Here is a 17,358-nt window from a genome sequence, read left to right on the forward strand (position 1 = left end):
GTTGTGTGTTTGGTCCAGCTGGTCGGGACATTTTTTCTGGTTTATTTTGGTAAGCACTCCATTTTTTCAAAATAGCATAGGTAAAGTTCCACATTTACAGCGCCAAAGTCCCTTTCACCTCTGTTAGCTTCCATCTTGTCCAACGTCTCACGCTTCCTTTGTGCTTGCTTCTATAAGCAGCATTTCATCCTCTGTATATTCAGCTTCAATAAAGATAGGGTTGTGAATCCTCAAATGGATTAAGCACAGCAATCAAACAATGTACTAATATGATCCACTTCAAGAAACTCTTCAAACTTAAAGTGTTTACAAAGTACAAAGAAGAAAAACCATGATAAACATTCAGAATTTATTTCATCCATCCATTCATTAATTTTAAAAATAATCTTACTTATCTCATCATATGAAATATAACTTACTTCACCAATTATTATTTATTCATTTATTTTTATTGTGATTACTTATGCAGAGTATTGTGAATAAATTGAAAGCAGGAAGTGAACAAAAGTTTTAGCAACTGTTATGTAAAAGAAAAGGGGTCGGATTAAATAAGCTCTGCTTCTTCCTACTCCTTTTCGAACATGTTGAAAAGAGAAACTGGAAATTGTGATGTATCATGTTGTATGTTTGCATGTTCGAAATAAACTCAAACTCAAACTCAAACTCAAACTCAAACTCATTTGCCCAAAAATAGTCGTCTTCGTTGTCTACTACCAAATCTGCCATTATTAGAAAACACTTGCGATTGTTTCCGGAAGTAGGAACACACATTTGTTGCCAGAAGTTGAAAGTGCGTTGCTATGGAAACGGAAATAAATGCGCTGAGGAATTAGTTGATTGATTAAAATGACCACAATATAGTAAATATTGTACATATTACATATTGTTATGAAGGTGTCTGTTACTACATTATATATAGACTTGCAGTGTGTATATTGTACATATTACATATTGTTATGAAGGTGTCTGTTACTACATTATATATAGACTTGCAGTGTGTATATAAAACATATTACATATTGTTATGAACGTGTCTGTTACTACATTATATATAGACTTGCAGTGTGTATATAAAACATATTACATATTGTTATGAACGTGTCTGTTACTACATTATATATAGACTTGCAGTGTGTATATAAAACATATTACATATTGTTATGAACGTGTCTGTTACTACATTATATATAGACTTGCAGTGTGTATATTGTACATATTACATATTGTTATGAAGGTGTCTGTTACTACATTATATATAGACTTGCAGTGTGTATATAAAACATATTACATATTGTTATGAAGGTGTCTGTTACTACATTATATATAGACTTGCAGTGTGTATATGAAATGTTGATGGAAGGTTTTGAGGTGGTCTTAGAGGGCTTTGAAGGCTACAACGGTGACTCCCATTAGCTGCATTTTCCAAGCATTTTTTTATCATCTTTAAAATCCTTAAAAAAAAAAACCCACATGAATTCTTATCTGTCATAATGATTGTGAACGATGGGCAAAATTCCAAAAAAAATGCAGTTCCCCTTTAAGTTTGGTTAAAAACCACAGATAATTTTACTTTGATCTGAATAAAGCCGTGACCAGTAACAATATGGATAAACATATCCGTACGATTCAGTCTTGTGCAGGCGGTTATATACAAGTTAGCCATGCATTCCAGATTCCCTTTCCTTTCGACGCTCTCAGGCCTTTGTGAAATCACAGGCGTTAAAGAGGAAATACGCTCAAATCATCCATTCACAAGACCCACGGCATGACAAGCACTACACAGGAAAGACATGGTCACAGCCTTCCCTCGCATTATTCAGGTTATTGTAAGTGTGGTGGTTTACTGCAGTTAGTGAAGGGTGAGGACGATGAGGGCGAACATGTGACCAGTGCCGCTGTGGACTCATGGAGGAATTCACAGCCAGACACTGGTTGCCTGTGTGGAACAGGCAGCGTAGAAAAAGCTCTGTGACGTCTGTGATCTAGTCTCAACGCTGGGAGCTGCACATTCGCCCGCTTTGTGTTGACTTGTTTGGACCAAATGAATAAACTCGGAGCGAAACATAACGTCTTTGCATAGGCACCGTGTCTGGATTGAAGATATACATTAGATAATAAAAAGTGACAAGCGAATGGTTCAAGTTACTAACTATAGGAGCTACAGTTGTATTGTTTATTTTTAGATAAAACCCATCTAATATTGGTATATACACTACCGTTCAAAAGTTTGGGGTCACATTGAAATGTCCTTATTTTTTAAGGAAAAGCACTGTACTTTTCAATGAAGATAACTTTAAACTAGTCTTAACTTTAAAGAAATACACTCTATACATTGCTAATGTGGTAAATGACTATTCTAGCTGCAAATGTCTGGTTTTTGGTGCAATATCTACATAGGTGTACAGAGGCCCATTTCCAGCAACTATCACTCCAGTGTTCTAATGGTACAATGTGTTTGCTCATTGGCTCAGAAGGCTAATTGATGATTAGAAAACCCTTGTGCAATCATGTTCACACATCTGAAAACAGTTTAGCTCGTTACAGAAGCTACAAAACTGACCTTCCTTTGAGCAGATTGAGTTTCTGGAGCATCACATTTGTGGGGTCAATTAAACGCTCAAAATGGCCAGAAAAAGTGAACTTTCATCTGAAACTCGACAGTCTATTTTTGTTCTTAGAAATGAAGGCTATTCCACAAAATTGTTTTGGTGACCCCAAACTTTTGAACGGTAGTGTATATGCTAAGCTTGTGGTAGGTACACGGGCGCCATGTAGTGGTACGCCAAAGAATCACTTGCTTAAAGTACAGTGTATTATTTACCTATCATTAAACACAGTGTTACTGTTCCCACTGTGTGCAATGTTACAGTGGCCAAAAATATGAAATATACCGTATTCTCCGGACCATAAGGCGCACCAGATTATAACACGGACTGCCGATGAATGGTCTATTTTCGATCTGTTTTCATATATAAGGTTTATAGGGCGCATCAAAGTAGTCATGTTATTTTTTATTTTTTTCTAAATGGAAAACACTTCCTTGTGGTCTACATAACATGTAATGGTGGTTCTTTGGTCAAAATGTTGCATAGATTATGTTTTACAGATCCTCTTCAAGCCGCTTTCTGACAGTCGCTTCTGGATGCACCGTTTTGTGGGCGGTCTTATTTATGTGGCTCACCTTCGGCAGCGTCTTCTGCCCGTCATCTTTGTCGTAGCGCTGTAGCGTGCAAGGACGGGAGTGGAAGAAGTGTCAAAAGATGGAGCTAACCGTTTTAATGACATTCAGACTTTACTTCAATCAATAACGGAGCATCATCTCCTCATGTGTCCCGTGAAAAACCGTCCGATCGGAACTCTCTAATACAGTGGTTCTAAACCTTGTTGGAAGTACCGAACCCCAGCCGTTTCATAAGCGCATTCACCGAACCCTTCTTTAGTGAAAAATAAAATGTTTTTGTTTTCAAATTCCAGACAAAGTTATATGTTTTTGGTAACACTTTAGTATGGGGAACATATTCTAAGTAACAAAGACTTAATTTAGCGTTATTTGGACACTAGGGGAACATATTTTAAGTAACAAAGACTTAATTTAGAGTTATTTGGTTAGGGTTAGGGTTAGAGGGTTAGGGCCAGGGTTAGAGGGTTAGGGTTATAATAAGGCCATGCCGAATAAGGCATTAATAAGTACTTAATAATGGCTAGTTAAGAGCCAATATGTTACTAACTTGCATGTTAATAAGCAACTAATTAATGGTGAATATGTTCCCCATACTAAAGTTTTACCATGTTTTTTTTTACTGGTGCATAAAATGAACCGTGCATGAACATCACCTTGTTCAAAGAACAAAACCAACAGAGTGCATAAACTCACAACAAACTACACACCTGCAAATCAGTCAGTTGTTGCCGTATCCGTAATACGGCGATAAAGAGAAGTTTGTATTTACACGATGAGTCGGGTGTGTTTTGACCTCCGCCGAACCCCTGAGGCCGACTCACCAAACCCCTAGGGTTCAATCGAACCCAGGTTAAGAACCACTGCTCTAATAACTAAAGTTCCTTGGGTGAATAAAGTAAACTCACTACACCGGTATGTTTTAGCGCTTTCATGGCGAGTTTACTGACAGATATAAGTAAGAACTTTACACTACTTTATATTAGAAATGGCAACAGCGGAGGATGAATGTCACATAACAAGAAGATAGAGAAAAAGAAGAAGCTTATCGACTATGGTGTTCTCAGGGATTTATGCAGATCCAAAATACAGATTAGCAGGTACCAGAAGGTAAGAAAAGTAGCTTTTGCATAATATTGCGAAACAAAACGCCAGATAATATATCTTACCTTATACACACACATCATAACAATACTCGTATGTTGAAGCACATTACAATCCATCAGCGGTGCAGCTTCATAGCTTACCAAAGTCGTACCAAAAAATGTTGATAGATTTTTGAGCACCGTGTGTAATGTTCTATATTTTTAATGGAACATATAAAATGTTGGTGTTGTTTACTAGAGTCATATTGCCATCATGTTGCAGTCTATGCGTATCCCTTATGTTTGACTGCCATCTACTGGTCACACTTATCATGTACCAAATAAAATTGCTTCGGAGTCGGTAAGCAAAACCAGAAGTATTCCGTACATTAGGTGCACCGGGTTATAGTCCGGAAAATACGGTACTTGTTAAATAAAACCTCTGCCTTGTTTTTAATGAACGGGGGAAAAAAGAATTTTGACAAAATAAAAATATCGATCTTATCGCTCTAGTATCGTTCATATACTGATACTACCTTGGTATCGGTTTCAACCACTAACGGTTGTTGTTATATTATTCTCTCTCTACACTCTTATTAATCTACTTGTTTATTTCCTGTTAATAGCTGCTTAATGTCTGCTTTTGTTAAAGTTTACTGAACGCTTATTTATCGGTGTTGTTTCAAGCCAGTTTAGCAGCTAGTTTAGCTGTTAGCATGCCTGCTCCTGGCTTGCGGTAGGTGTGTGTTGTTACGAGTGTAGCGGCTCCACACTGTGTATACAGATACATAGCCGAGGGACTAAATATAAATGTAGTGTCAGCCAGAGGGGATCGACGTTTGTGACTGGCATTGATAGGCATTAATCAGCAATGGCGATCAGGGGATTACGCTTATGAAAATCAGTCGATACTGATCAGCACATCCCTGATAATACTTGATAATACACCTAATTTACAATCTATTTATTTATTTTTTTAGAATATATCGAGGGCCAATAAAAACAATCTGCAGGACAAAAAGGGTCCATCGCCGCACTTTGGATAGTACTTTGCAGGATTTGAAGATTTAACTGAAAAAAAAAAAAAAAATGGGGAAAAAGTCAACAGCAATCGGTTAAAAATGATGGGCAGGGCAACCACCTCATAGTAAATTCTGCAGCAACATTAGATTTTTACATACTTCACTGTACAATATTATTTAACTTTTGCTGAAGTACAATATTTTTACTATTACTGAAATAACATTTGTACACACTTTATGTTATTCAATAAGAAGGCATGCCCAATCATTGGACTGGTAATTAGTTATAAGTGATAGTTATTTTTAATGCATCATAGTTACTGGAAAAGTTTCATCTTCATGCCTCCCTTGAGTTAATAGTTATAAACACCTAAGTTAGACACATTTATCTTGAATACTAGAAGGAATGAAGGGATTTCCATGCAAGTTCAGAAAGTGAAACTAAATCGTTACGCATTTAAAGTCCAGTATGTTTTCATAACACTGTTTTTAATAAATGTTGTTGTATTTGCCATTATTATGATTTTTACTATTGATAATAATAATCAGAAAAGTGATTATTATTGTTAATAATAATCATATTAGGATCAGAGATTGGCCAATGGTTGGTAGCAACATTGATTTTAATACACTGGTTTTTTTTTTAAGAGTGTCAGATTTAAAACAAAACCTTACACTTGAGAACCTTACAAAAATCTGCTTTGCAAAAACTGCTATTATGTATATTTTATATATTTTTACATTTTCCACATTCAATCATTCAACCTTTTTAAAATATGTATTATATTATCTTGCCAAAATGTTTTGTATTTGGGGGATTTTATAAGTATGAGTACTACAAAACAAACAAAGTGAAAGTCAAAACACAAATGTATCATTTCAGTAGTAAAACAGTAGGTAATTTATGCATGATTTGAATGGGAATAAATAGTGCAATTTGGGGGACTAATATTAAAAAAAAAAAGGTTTGTTAAAAAATATGTCATATCAAATGAAATGTCAACAAAGTTGAAAAAGCTGTTTGTATGAAGATAAAATGCAATGTCTAACATTGCCTTTAAATTGAGAAATGTGTTTCTGGCTGTGTTGTCATTTTTAGGCCAATTCAAGGAACAAGGCGATTAAAAAATGTTCTCGGAAATAAATATCATCCAGCAAATTTCATTCAACACCACCAACATTTAAGTGCGTATTGTGAGTTAGGACTCCTCTAAGAATTGGTTGGGGGGGGGGGGGATAGATTGTGAGTGTAAAGTTCAATCACATGGTTTGGTTATTCGCCTGGCTGCAGGCAAACACGAAATCAGGTTGAGATTGTGGAAATAAGATCAGCATTGCCGTTAAGATCACTTCAAAATAAAACACATGTACTTTAACATGCCCAATACTTTTGGACAGTGTGTTTTAATTTGAAGTACAACACCGGAAGTGTTATGCGTTACGTTGTCTAGCGAAAGTTACTCAGGTCTTTTTTTTTCATGCTTTTTTCACGCCACTCTAAGTTGTCTCTTGCCTTTCTTTCACAATGACGACGTGACTAGTTGACGCTGTAGTGGAGAGGAAAAGTCCGCGGTGATGGCGTTGAAATAATGGCCGAACTAAAAACTTAGGAGCCACGCTGTAAACCCCGGAGACTCGCCCGAACTTGGCCATCCCGTCCCAGCAATAGAATAACAACACGATGGCTCCCGGTGCTTATGCCCCCCTTTTGGCGTTTGTTTTCAGCTTTCCCCTCCTCGACGTTAACGAGGCTTACCTCTCGATTCCTCTCAAAATCTTCCCGGGGAAGTACAACATCTCCACGGCGGTGAGTTTGTCCACCGTCCGCCTGGTCGCTCTGACGCCCGATGGCAAGGGTCTCTCCCTGGCCACCGACCCCAGCGGTCAAGTCAACTTTGTGGACATGGTGGGCAACCTGCAAGGGGACTCCGGAAGAGGATACTACATAGAAATGTTGATTGGCACCCCAGGACAACAGGTAATGTGTATTCTCTTTTATATAGTTGTTTATAGCAGTTAATAGTTCTCTTCAACGTTGCTGTAACGCAGGGGTCACCAACGTGGTGCCCGCGGGCACCAGGTAGCCCGTAAGGACCAGATGAGTAGCCCGCTGGCCTGTTCTAAAAATAGCTCAAATAGCAGCACTTACCAGTGAGCTGCCTCTATTTTTTTAGTTTTATTTATTTACTAGCAAGCTGGTCTCGCTGTGCTCGACATTTTTAATTCAAAGAGAGACAAAACTCAAATAGAATTTGAAAATCCAAGAAAATATTTTAAAGACTTGGTCTTCACTTGTTTAAATAAATTCATTATTTTTTTTACTTTGCTTCTTATAACTTTCAGAAAGACAATTTTAGAGAAAAAATACAACCTTAAAAATGATTTTAGGATTTTTAAACACATATAACTTTTTACCTTTTAAATTCCTTCCTTTTATTTCCTGACAATTTAAATCAATGTTCAAGTAGTTATTTTTTTTATTGTAAAGAATAATAAATACATTTTAATTTAATTCTTCATTTTAGCTTCTGTTTTTTCGACGAAGAATATTTGTGAAATATTTATTCAACTTATCATGATTAAAATGCAAAAAAATTATTCTGGCAAATCTAGAAAATCTGTAGAATCAAATTTAAATCTTATTCCAAAGTCTTTTGAATTTCTTTTAAAATTTTTGTTCTGGAAAATCTAGAAGAAATAATGATTTGTCTTTGTTACAAATATAGCTTGGTCCAATTTGTTATATATTCTAACAAAGTGCAGATTGGATTTTAACCTATTTAAAACATGTCATCCAAATTCTAAAATTAATCTTAATCAGGAAAAATTACTAATGATGTTCCATAAATTCTTTTTTTAATTTTTTCAAAAAGATTCGAATTAGCTAGTTTTTCTCTTCTTTTTTTCGGTTGAATTTTGAATTTTAAAGAGTCGAAATTGAAGATAAACTATGTTTCAAAATTTAATTGTCATTTTTTTCGTGTTTTCTCCTCTTTTAAACCGTTCAATTAAGTGTAAATATCATTAATTATTAATAATAACATAGAGTTAAAGGTAAATTGAGCAAATTGGCTATTTCTGGCAATTTATTTAAGTGTGTATCAAACTGGTAGCCCTTCGCATTAATCAGTACCCAACCTTGGTTTCAAAAAGGTTGGTGACCCCAGCTGTAACGATATGAAAATTCAATCAATCGAAGTGTATTTATATAGCCCTAAGTCACGAGTGTCTCAAAGGGCTGCACAAGCCACAACGACATCCTCGGCTCAGATCCCATATCAGGGCAAGGAAAAACTCAACCCAATGGGCTACAATGAGAAACCTTGGAAGAGACCGCAGATGTGGGGGACCCCCGCCCCCTACAGGCGAACAGTGTAATGGACATCGAGTGGCTCTAGTTATTAGTGTGAGGCCCCTTTTACACTAGGCATAATTCATTACCATGAATTGATTTACGTCAGGGGTCCCCAAACTTTTTGACTCGGGGGCCGCATTGGGTTAAAAAAAAATTGGCCCGCGGCCGATCTGCATATCACTGCAAAAACTTAGATCTAAGTAAGATTAAATATCTCAAATAAGGGTGATATTTGCTTATTTTCTTTCTGATAAGATAATTCTTCTCACTAAGCAGATTTTATGTTAGTCTTTTACTTGTTTTAAGGGTTTTGGTCCTAAATGATCTCAGTAAGATACTACAGCTTGTTGCTGAGATTTGATGACCTATATTGAGTAAAACATGCTTGAAACTAGAATATCAACTGTTGCAAAGCTGGGTCATCAACACTCACAAGTATAAAACTACTTTTTTAAAGTAATCATTTCTTATTTCAAGCATGAAAAACAAATAATGACTTTGACACAATTGTGTCTCATATTAAAACAGATGACAGCCAAATGGACTTTGCTGTTTTATATTCAATGAAACAACAGAAAATACTTACTCATATAGTAGTACAGTTGTTATTAGTGAGAATATACTTATTTTAAGGTATTTTTGGGTTCATTGAGGTTAGCTAATTATACTTGTTTTAGAAAGTCTTTACAAGCCAAATTTCCTTGTTCTATTGGCAGATAATTTTGCTTAGTTCAAATAAAATACCCCTAATTTTTCTTTTCTTTTTTTGTTGTTTTTGAACACTGACTTTTTGCAGTGTATATTTTATATATATATATATATATATATATATATATATATATATATATATATATATATATATATATATATATATATATATATATATATATTAGGGCTGGGCGATAAAACAATAACAATATATATCGCGATAGACATGTGATCAATATCAATAGAAAATGGGGTCGATAGAACGTTCGATAATTTCACTGAGTTTTGTTAGAAAAAAATAGGTAGAAAGGCGGAGCCGGAACCGCACGGCATTCTGGGGGGTGTAGGCAGAGGAAGGGCTTCCGCCTCTCGACCTATCACGGCCGAGCCTGAACCGCAAGCCATTCTGGGAAATGCTAACAGGAAAAAAAAAGCAACAACGGCTAGCTGACGACGAGGAGTGAAACGAAACGGGAATATGAGCGCGGCAGCACGAGAGGAAATTGTAAATAAAAAAGGAAACGTCACGTCACCAGTTTGGCAGTATTTTGGATTTTTTTGAAATCCGATCCGAATCAAAGTAATACTGTCTGCAAACTTTGCAAGGTCGTCGTCCCGACCAAGTCTGGGAACACGACAAACTTATTTTACCACCTGAGCCGCTCTCACCCGCTGGAGTACAGCAGTATCAAACAGCCACAACCATCTACATCAGCCGGTGCAAGTGGAACAGCACCGAAGCGGCAACAACAGACCACCATCGTCTCGATGGTGGTCTGTTGTTGCCGCAGACAGTATTACTCGGCAGCAGTGCCATATGACAAAAATTCAAAACGTTATAAAGAAATAACGGATGCAGTGGTGTATCAATTAGCGAAGGACATGCTACCGCTCAGCATAGTTGAGAAGTCTGGGTACAAGAATCTCATACACATGCTCGACCCCCGTTATGTTCTACCTGGCCGAAAGCACTATTCCAAGACAGCTACTCCTAAGCTTTACACAATGTGCAGGGAATCCGTGGAAAAGGAGATATTGAAGTTGGTTTGATTTTTCCATAAATGACTGAAGAGGGTAACAGGTTTGTTTTGTCACAGATGTTCAGACGCAAGTTTATTCCGATGTTTACAATATTCTGTAAGACATGTTTGTTTCTGCTTGCTTAATGTGACTGTTATTTATTTGCATATATTGTTACCGATATGGCTTTAAAGCCTGAGTTGTACACTACTAATTTCTTAATTACAATACTTTGCACATTTTGTTGGATTAAGCATTTATTTAATGTCAATATTTGCACATCGACCAGTATTTTCTTTTATTTGACTGTTTTTCATAATGCTGACCTCGTTCTAAAGGTTAAAGGTTATATTTAAAATAAAAGTATTTAAATTCAGCCTTTTTTCTCCTGGTCTTTATTTAGAATAGTTTTTTTTTAGTTTTTTTTTATCAATAATTATCGATATCGACTGATATGAAACACTTATATCGTGATACATTTTTTAGTCATATCGCCCAGCCCTAATATATATATATATATTCAGAGTGCGATGATGTCCCGTTATCGATGGGAAAATGCATTTTTATGATTTGCCTGAGCGGCTAGGAGACACCGAGAGTAACAAGATGTAGAAAATGGATTAGAAAGGACAGATTTAAAAAAATAAAGAATTTTAAAAAATAAATAAATAAAAACATTTTTTTTTTTTACTTGGGACTTCCCACGGGCCAGATTTTGGACCCTGGCGGGCCGGATCCGGTAGATTGGGGACCCCTGATTTACGTGGACCCCGACTTAAACAAGTTGAAAACTTATTCGGGTGTTAACCATTTAGTGGTCAATTGTACGGAATATGTACTGTACTGTGCAATCTACTAATAAAAGTTTCAATCAATCAAAAAAAAGGTTATCCAGGGTAAATCCCACCTAGCCTTATCCGTGTCCACACACAACAATGCCACCGTTAAAGACCCACTCCGTCCGCCGACGCAACGCGACCTAGTACGCATGCGCGGAAAATGCGCACGTCATAATCACCTCCAGTGTTGCTTTGTGTGCAAGTTCTTAAATTTAACTTATTTGAACAATATCCAGTGTTGTGGTATTTCAATTAACTGGAATCCAGTACGCTGTGGGGCCCTATTGTAGCGAATCACACCTGGACATCATAAATTAATAAAATCTTGTGATAAAGAACATTTTACATCAATCAAACTAGGGATCTAGATATCTGGTCAGGATACTCCTCACTCTTTTGCCTTAACCTTCATTCTCCATTTGTTTTTGGTGACTTTATATACTCTGGACCTAGACGTTGAGTCCACGACATACATGGCGGACAATAACTGATACAGTCTGCTTTGCCAGTCCAAACATATTCGCTGTTTTCCGTAGTTTTCCGTCGACGGCCAGGTAATACAAAACACACGCTACCTTTATTTTTATCACATCCACGGGAGCCTGCATTCTTGTTGACTCTCCTTCGACAAATGGACAAAGTTTTTCAATAAGTAGAATCACAGCTGACCTGGACATTCGAACGTTCTCTTGCCGTCTGAGAAGTGTTGTATCCCAAATAGCTGCAATCGCTTTCTCTTAAGGTATTCATGTGTGATTTACACAAGTGTCTGTACAGACGGAAAGAGAAACACGACATGTCTGGATGACTCGCCTTCATATTTCCAGTGGTTAGCTCCGAGTTACAAAACCGCTTTATTATGAAGCTGGCTGTGGCGCGTTCTTTCTGACGTTACTTCCTGTGTTGGGCATGGTCTTTCTGGCATCACTTCCTGTGTGGGTGCGGTTTTTCTGGCGTCACTTCCTCTCCGTACTCAGTTTGTAAACGATCAATGAGTCCATACAAAGCTAAGTGCTGGAGATTCAAGAAATACCCGTGTAAAAATTTGTCTGAGGAAAGGGGACTTTAAACGCCGGTTTAGTGAAGCTGAAACGGGGCTTAGGCTAAATAATTATTTGTTTAAGGGGTGGGGACAAGTCAGCAGCGCAGAGATGTCCCCAACTGATGCACAGATGAGTGGTTCACCCCCGGGTCCCGACTTTGAACAGCTAGCGGATCATCTGTGGTCACCTAAACCGTGCAGAGCAGAAAAGAGACGGCAGATCAACTGGTCTAAAAGGGGGGTCTATTTAAAGGCTAGAGTATACAAATGAGTTTTAAGATGGGACTTAAATGCTTCTACTGAGGTAGCATCTCTAACTGTTACCGGGAGGGCATTCCAGAGTACTGGAGCCGGAATAGAAAACGCTCTATAGCCTGCAGACTTTTTTTGGGCTCTGGGAATCACTAATAAGCCAGAGTTTTTTGAACGCAGATTTCTTGCCGGGACGTATGGTACAATACAGTCAGCAATATAGGATGGAGCTAGACCGTTTAGTATTTTAGACGTAAGTAGTAAAACCTTAAAGTTGCATCTTAAGTGCACAGGAAGCCAGTGCAGGTGAGCCAGTATAGGCGTAATATGATCAAACTTTCTTGTTCTTGTCAATAGTCTAGCAGCCGCATTTTGTACCAACTGTAATCTTTTAATTCTAGATATAGCATTCCGTATCACGGTTATTGTTACTAGAATTATCACGGTTATTGTTATCGTGGTATCGTTGAATTTCCTCAGAAAGTACTTACAGGCACAATGAATTAAATAAGAAATTTATTCAATTTATTTTCCTTGGCATAAAAAACATTAACAATCGTTCTGTTATTTAAGTGTTAAATAGTTAAATATTCTTCCATTTTAATGGAGAAAGACGTTAATGTGTCTTGTATTCATGTTAGCATTTAAGATAGGAACTTCTCCAGAAAACGAGCAGCATCACCAGTTAATGAGTTATTCAAAGTGTGTTTTGCCATCATTATAATTTTAAAACGGTAACAATAACTTTCTGGAGTTTTAGAGTAGTTTATCATTGTTACCGGTAATTGTTACACACCTAAGATAATGTATTATAAATTTAGCTGTGCAATGTTGTTGGTTGGTGCCAGTTTATTTCGAAAATGCTTTCAATTACAATGTAATACAGTGTAACCTCGATTTACGGACTTAATTGGTTCTTAAACATGGTTCATAAACTGAAAGGTTTATGTAGTGAAGCAGAGTTCCTTATAGGAATCAATGTAAACATGAATCATTGGTTCTGGCCTTGACAAAAGCCCCACATTTAGTAAAAAAAAACAAACTTTGAACATACTTTGAAGACTGTGTGCGCGTGTGCGCGCGTGCGCGTGTGTGTGTGTGCGTGTGTGTGTGGTGGCTCAACAATCAATTTTTTTATCCAAATAACACAAAACTCTCGTTGATGCGCTCCAAAACATTAACCACCATGTCGATACAATAAAAAACAAAATAAGGTAAATCATTTGACCTTGTGTCTGCGAATATTTGTGGCATTGTTGAACACTCTGGGAGTTTATGAAGGATAAACGATCAGTGGCTTCACGTAGTCACTGCTAGTGTTAGCACAAACTAGCAGTGTGAGGCGATCCTTCCTTCATCGGCTTGTGTCCCGGTAGTGTGTTCTCCTTCGCTGTAATAAATGTCCGCTCTGGCATATTTTTCAGTCCCGTCACAATTAAAGACTTGCTGCAAAACAAAGCCCCCTTCACTGAAGGTGCCGGAAGCCCGAGGCTAACTAGCTAAAACACTACCTAAAAGTGGTTGTCTAGCAGACTGTAAGAGTTTGGACACATTTAAAGCGTTTCTGATCACACAAAGTGAGCTATAAGACAGGCTAACACAGCTCTCAGCTCTGGCCGGTGCAATGTATGACAAGTGTGGGAAAAAAACAAGTTAGAAGTGCCGCTCGCTGGCTAAGCACCTTGAAATGGCGGCGCCTCTGTGTACAGGATGTAAACCCGATGTGACGTAGGGGGCCCTGTCTCTTCAAAATGGTTGTGCCAGCATGTACAGGACGTGATGTCATCAAAATGGCTGCGCCCGATGACTTCAAGTTGCAAGCAAAATGAATGAATGAATGAAGCGTTCATACACCGAGACATGGTTCGCACACAAATGCATATGTGGCGTGATGTAAAGGTTCGTAAACCGAAAAGGTCGCAAATAGAGGAGTTGGTAAATCGAGGTTCCACTGTACATCACATATTTACAGTTTTTCATTACAGCATGTCCGAAAAAGAGTAGGAGGAAGCAGAGCTATTTTAATCCTACCCAATTTTTGTGTCTTTGCAGTTTTAAACACATTTATTTTTACTCAATTTGCAACACCCCAGTGAATAAATAAATCAATGCGTAAATAAATAAATGAATGAATAGACAATGAGTAAGTAAATAATTATTAAATACATAAATAATAAATAAAGCACTCATAAATAGTTAAGTATTTTATGGTTCACAAAACATTATGAGATGAATAAGATTAGCACATTTTTGGATGAAAAGTTCAGAATGTTTATAATGGTTCTTCTTCTTTGTACTTTGTAAACACTTTGAGTTTAAACAGTTTCTTAAACTGGATCGTATTAGTACATTGTTTGATTTATTTGCTTAATCCATTCTATGACTTAATTCCACATACTGATGATGTGGAATTCATTTGTATCATGTAGTGCTATTTCTTACACAATTGCTAAGAGAAATATAGATATACAGGTATATTTACACAGTAGTATCTTTGACTAATTACTCACTCGAAATATGCACTTTAGCTGAGACAGGCTCCAGCACCCCCCGCGACCCTGAAAGGGACAAGCGGTAGAAAATGGATGGATGGATGGATTCTAGTAAAACTGGTCCACCCTCTTCATGATTTATTTATTTGTCAAATTGTACATATTTTAATAGACATCCAGCTTCAAACATTGGGGCTGTTTCTAATAGGTGCCTTGTGCTAAAAGTGTTGTTGGTTTATTGCAAATATTTTCCATCTACTGTACTGCAGCAGCTATTTCCAACTTGTTTGCTACCTTCCTGGAACCTGTTTCTCTTTCACACACCTGCCCTTAGGAGGAGGAAGTGTGATTTACTGGTAAAAACACATTTTGAAATGTGTATTAGTAAAAAGCAGAACACATTTTGGGCCATAACTGGATCAATCTTCATCAACATGCAGACAATCTGCTATCATGGATATGTTTGAACGTAATTGATATATTGGAAGATTTGATTAAATGATTTTGTACCAAAATACACCCACTGCTTGTAACTTATCCATAATGTAATAGTCTAATTAAATGGACAATGAGCAAAATTGGTGGCATTGCATACAAACAGCACAAAAAACACATTTATTTGGCAAAAGTTTGGACACTTACTCATTCATTAGCGTGAGTAAGTGTTCTGTGTTGTACAGTGTGCATATGTTTAAAGTGGAGGCTCCTTGTCTTGATGATGCTTGACAGGGTTGTTAAATGTGCAGCGGGTGATTACAAGATAAGATGAGACTAATAGTAGAGTAAACAATCTTTGTGTTAGAGACAGGCATTGGTTAATCAATTGTGTGGCATTGGTTGGCGATTAATGGCGTCTTTAAGCAATAGAGGCAAAAATAGAGTGCACTGTTGAGGTACTGTTGATTTAGTCGCAAGTCATGGTCTGGAGAAGACGAACATGACTTCAAACCTTTGGATTCAAAACAATTATTAAAGAAAATTGTGCACTTCAGCCACACTTTCCGAAATGCAAGTACTGTACCATCATGTGAGATGTAAGACATATTAAGTTTTTGTGCAATTCTGAGGCATATTTTTACCCCAAATTTTTGTTGGTTTCCAAGTTATACAACCATGATGGTATTTAAATCAAACAAATCCTTTGTCCAAACAGTAGTGGTATAGAGAACTGTGGTGCAAAACCCTAATTCACAGATCATGTCGAAGAAGGGTTATTTTAAGTTAAAGTTCAAGTTAAAGTACCAATGATTGTCACACACACACTAGGTGTGGTGAAATTTGTCCTCTGCATTTGACCCATCCCCTTGATCACCCCCTGGGAGGTGAGGGGAGCAGTGGGCAGCAGCGTAGCCGCGCCCGGGAATCATTTTTGGTGATTTAACCCCCAATTCCAACCCTTGATGCTGAGTGCCAAGCAGGGAGGTAATGGGTCCTATTTTTATAGTCTTTGGTATGACCCGGCCGGGGTTTGAACTCACACTCACAACCTACCGATCTATGTTATCTCCTTGGTGAAGATAGCCAATAGGTGCAGTTTAATTCTCTGTATCCTTGCTCTGTTGTTGCCTTACAGTACTCCGGTTTTTAATAACATAACACACTAACACAGTAGCCTATTGTGTCACATCATAGAATCAGATCAGCTGTCCACCGCTGCTAAGTTGGGAAAGTGCCGTGTCTGTGGGATGCACGCTGCCGCCTGGAGGTGTGTAGGTACGCTCAACCCTCCTCACATGCTGCTCTCACATGATGCTGGCCTGTGAGGACCATTGTTTCTTAGCAGGCAGCTGACAGGGATTACAAGGCTCCCAAACGGAGCACAGAGCTGCCCCACACTTGCAGCGACTCCCTCGTCTTTTTTCCTCCTCATTTTCAGGGTGATTACGCAGAACCAGGCATGTGTGATCTACAATCATTTATCCGGCTTGATACGTAAAGTGCCCTAACAAGATCATATTAATTTTTAAGGAGGAATAAATGGTCCCAGAAGGGATTTTCCCAGTCGCTATTAAAAATACATGATGCTTTAGGCTGTTGTAGATTTAACACTAACACAATCTGGTTGTGATAGGCTACTTAAAGCAATGTAGACTTGTCTCATTAGTGACTGGAACCAGTGTTCTAAGTAGTCTCTAGTTTTAGAGTCCTGTGTTAGAAGCTTATCGTGTGGGCTTATAGTAGGGCTAGACAATTATTCAAAATTGTATTTCGTTTATGGCTAATCTATTAGGCTAATCTAGTAAAAACAAATAATGGGCAGCGCAGCGTTCATGCAAACTTGTAATGGTGAATAAGTGGAAAAAAGACCACGTCTACTACAACTGTGGGATCTCACCACGGTTGCTCCTTTTTATGTGACTAGGTA

The 17,358-nt window shown here is 37.6% G+C and overlaps 1 protein-coding gene across 1 annotated transcript in view; it reads left to right on the top strand.

Moving 5' to 3' along the window:
* Positions 1-6,699: 6,699 nt before the first annotated feature.
* The window catches only part of bace2 (beta-secretase 2), a 53,312-nt gene continuing 42,653 nt past the window's right edge, over positions 6,700-17,358 (top strand). The window contains exon 1 of the mRNA XM_062060369.1: positions 6,700-7,263. Coding sequence (XP_061916353.1) covers positions 6,967-7,263 — 297 coding nt within the window. The 5' untranslated portion in view covers positions 6,700-6,966. The remainder of the gene's footprint in view (positions 7,264-17,358) is intronic.

This window comes from Entelurus aequoreus, linkage group LG10 (genome assembly GCF_033978785.1).
Source record: "Entelurus aequoreus isolate RoL-2023_Sb linkage group LG10, RoL_Eaeq_v1.1, whole genome shotgun sequence".
Classification (NCBI taxonomy): domain Eukaryota; kingdom Metazoa; phylum Chordata; class Actinopteri; order Syngnathiformes; family Syngnathidae; genus Entelurus; species Entelurus aequoreus.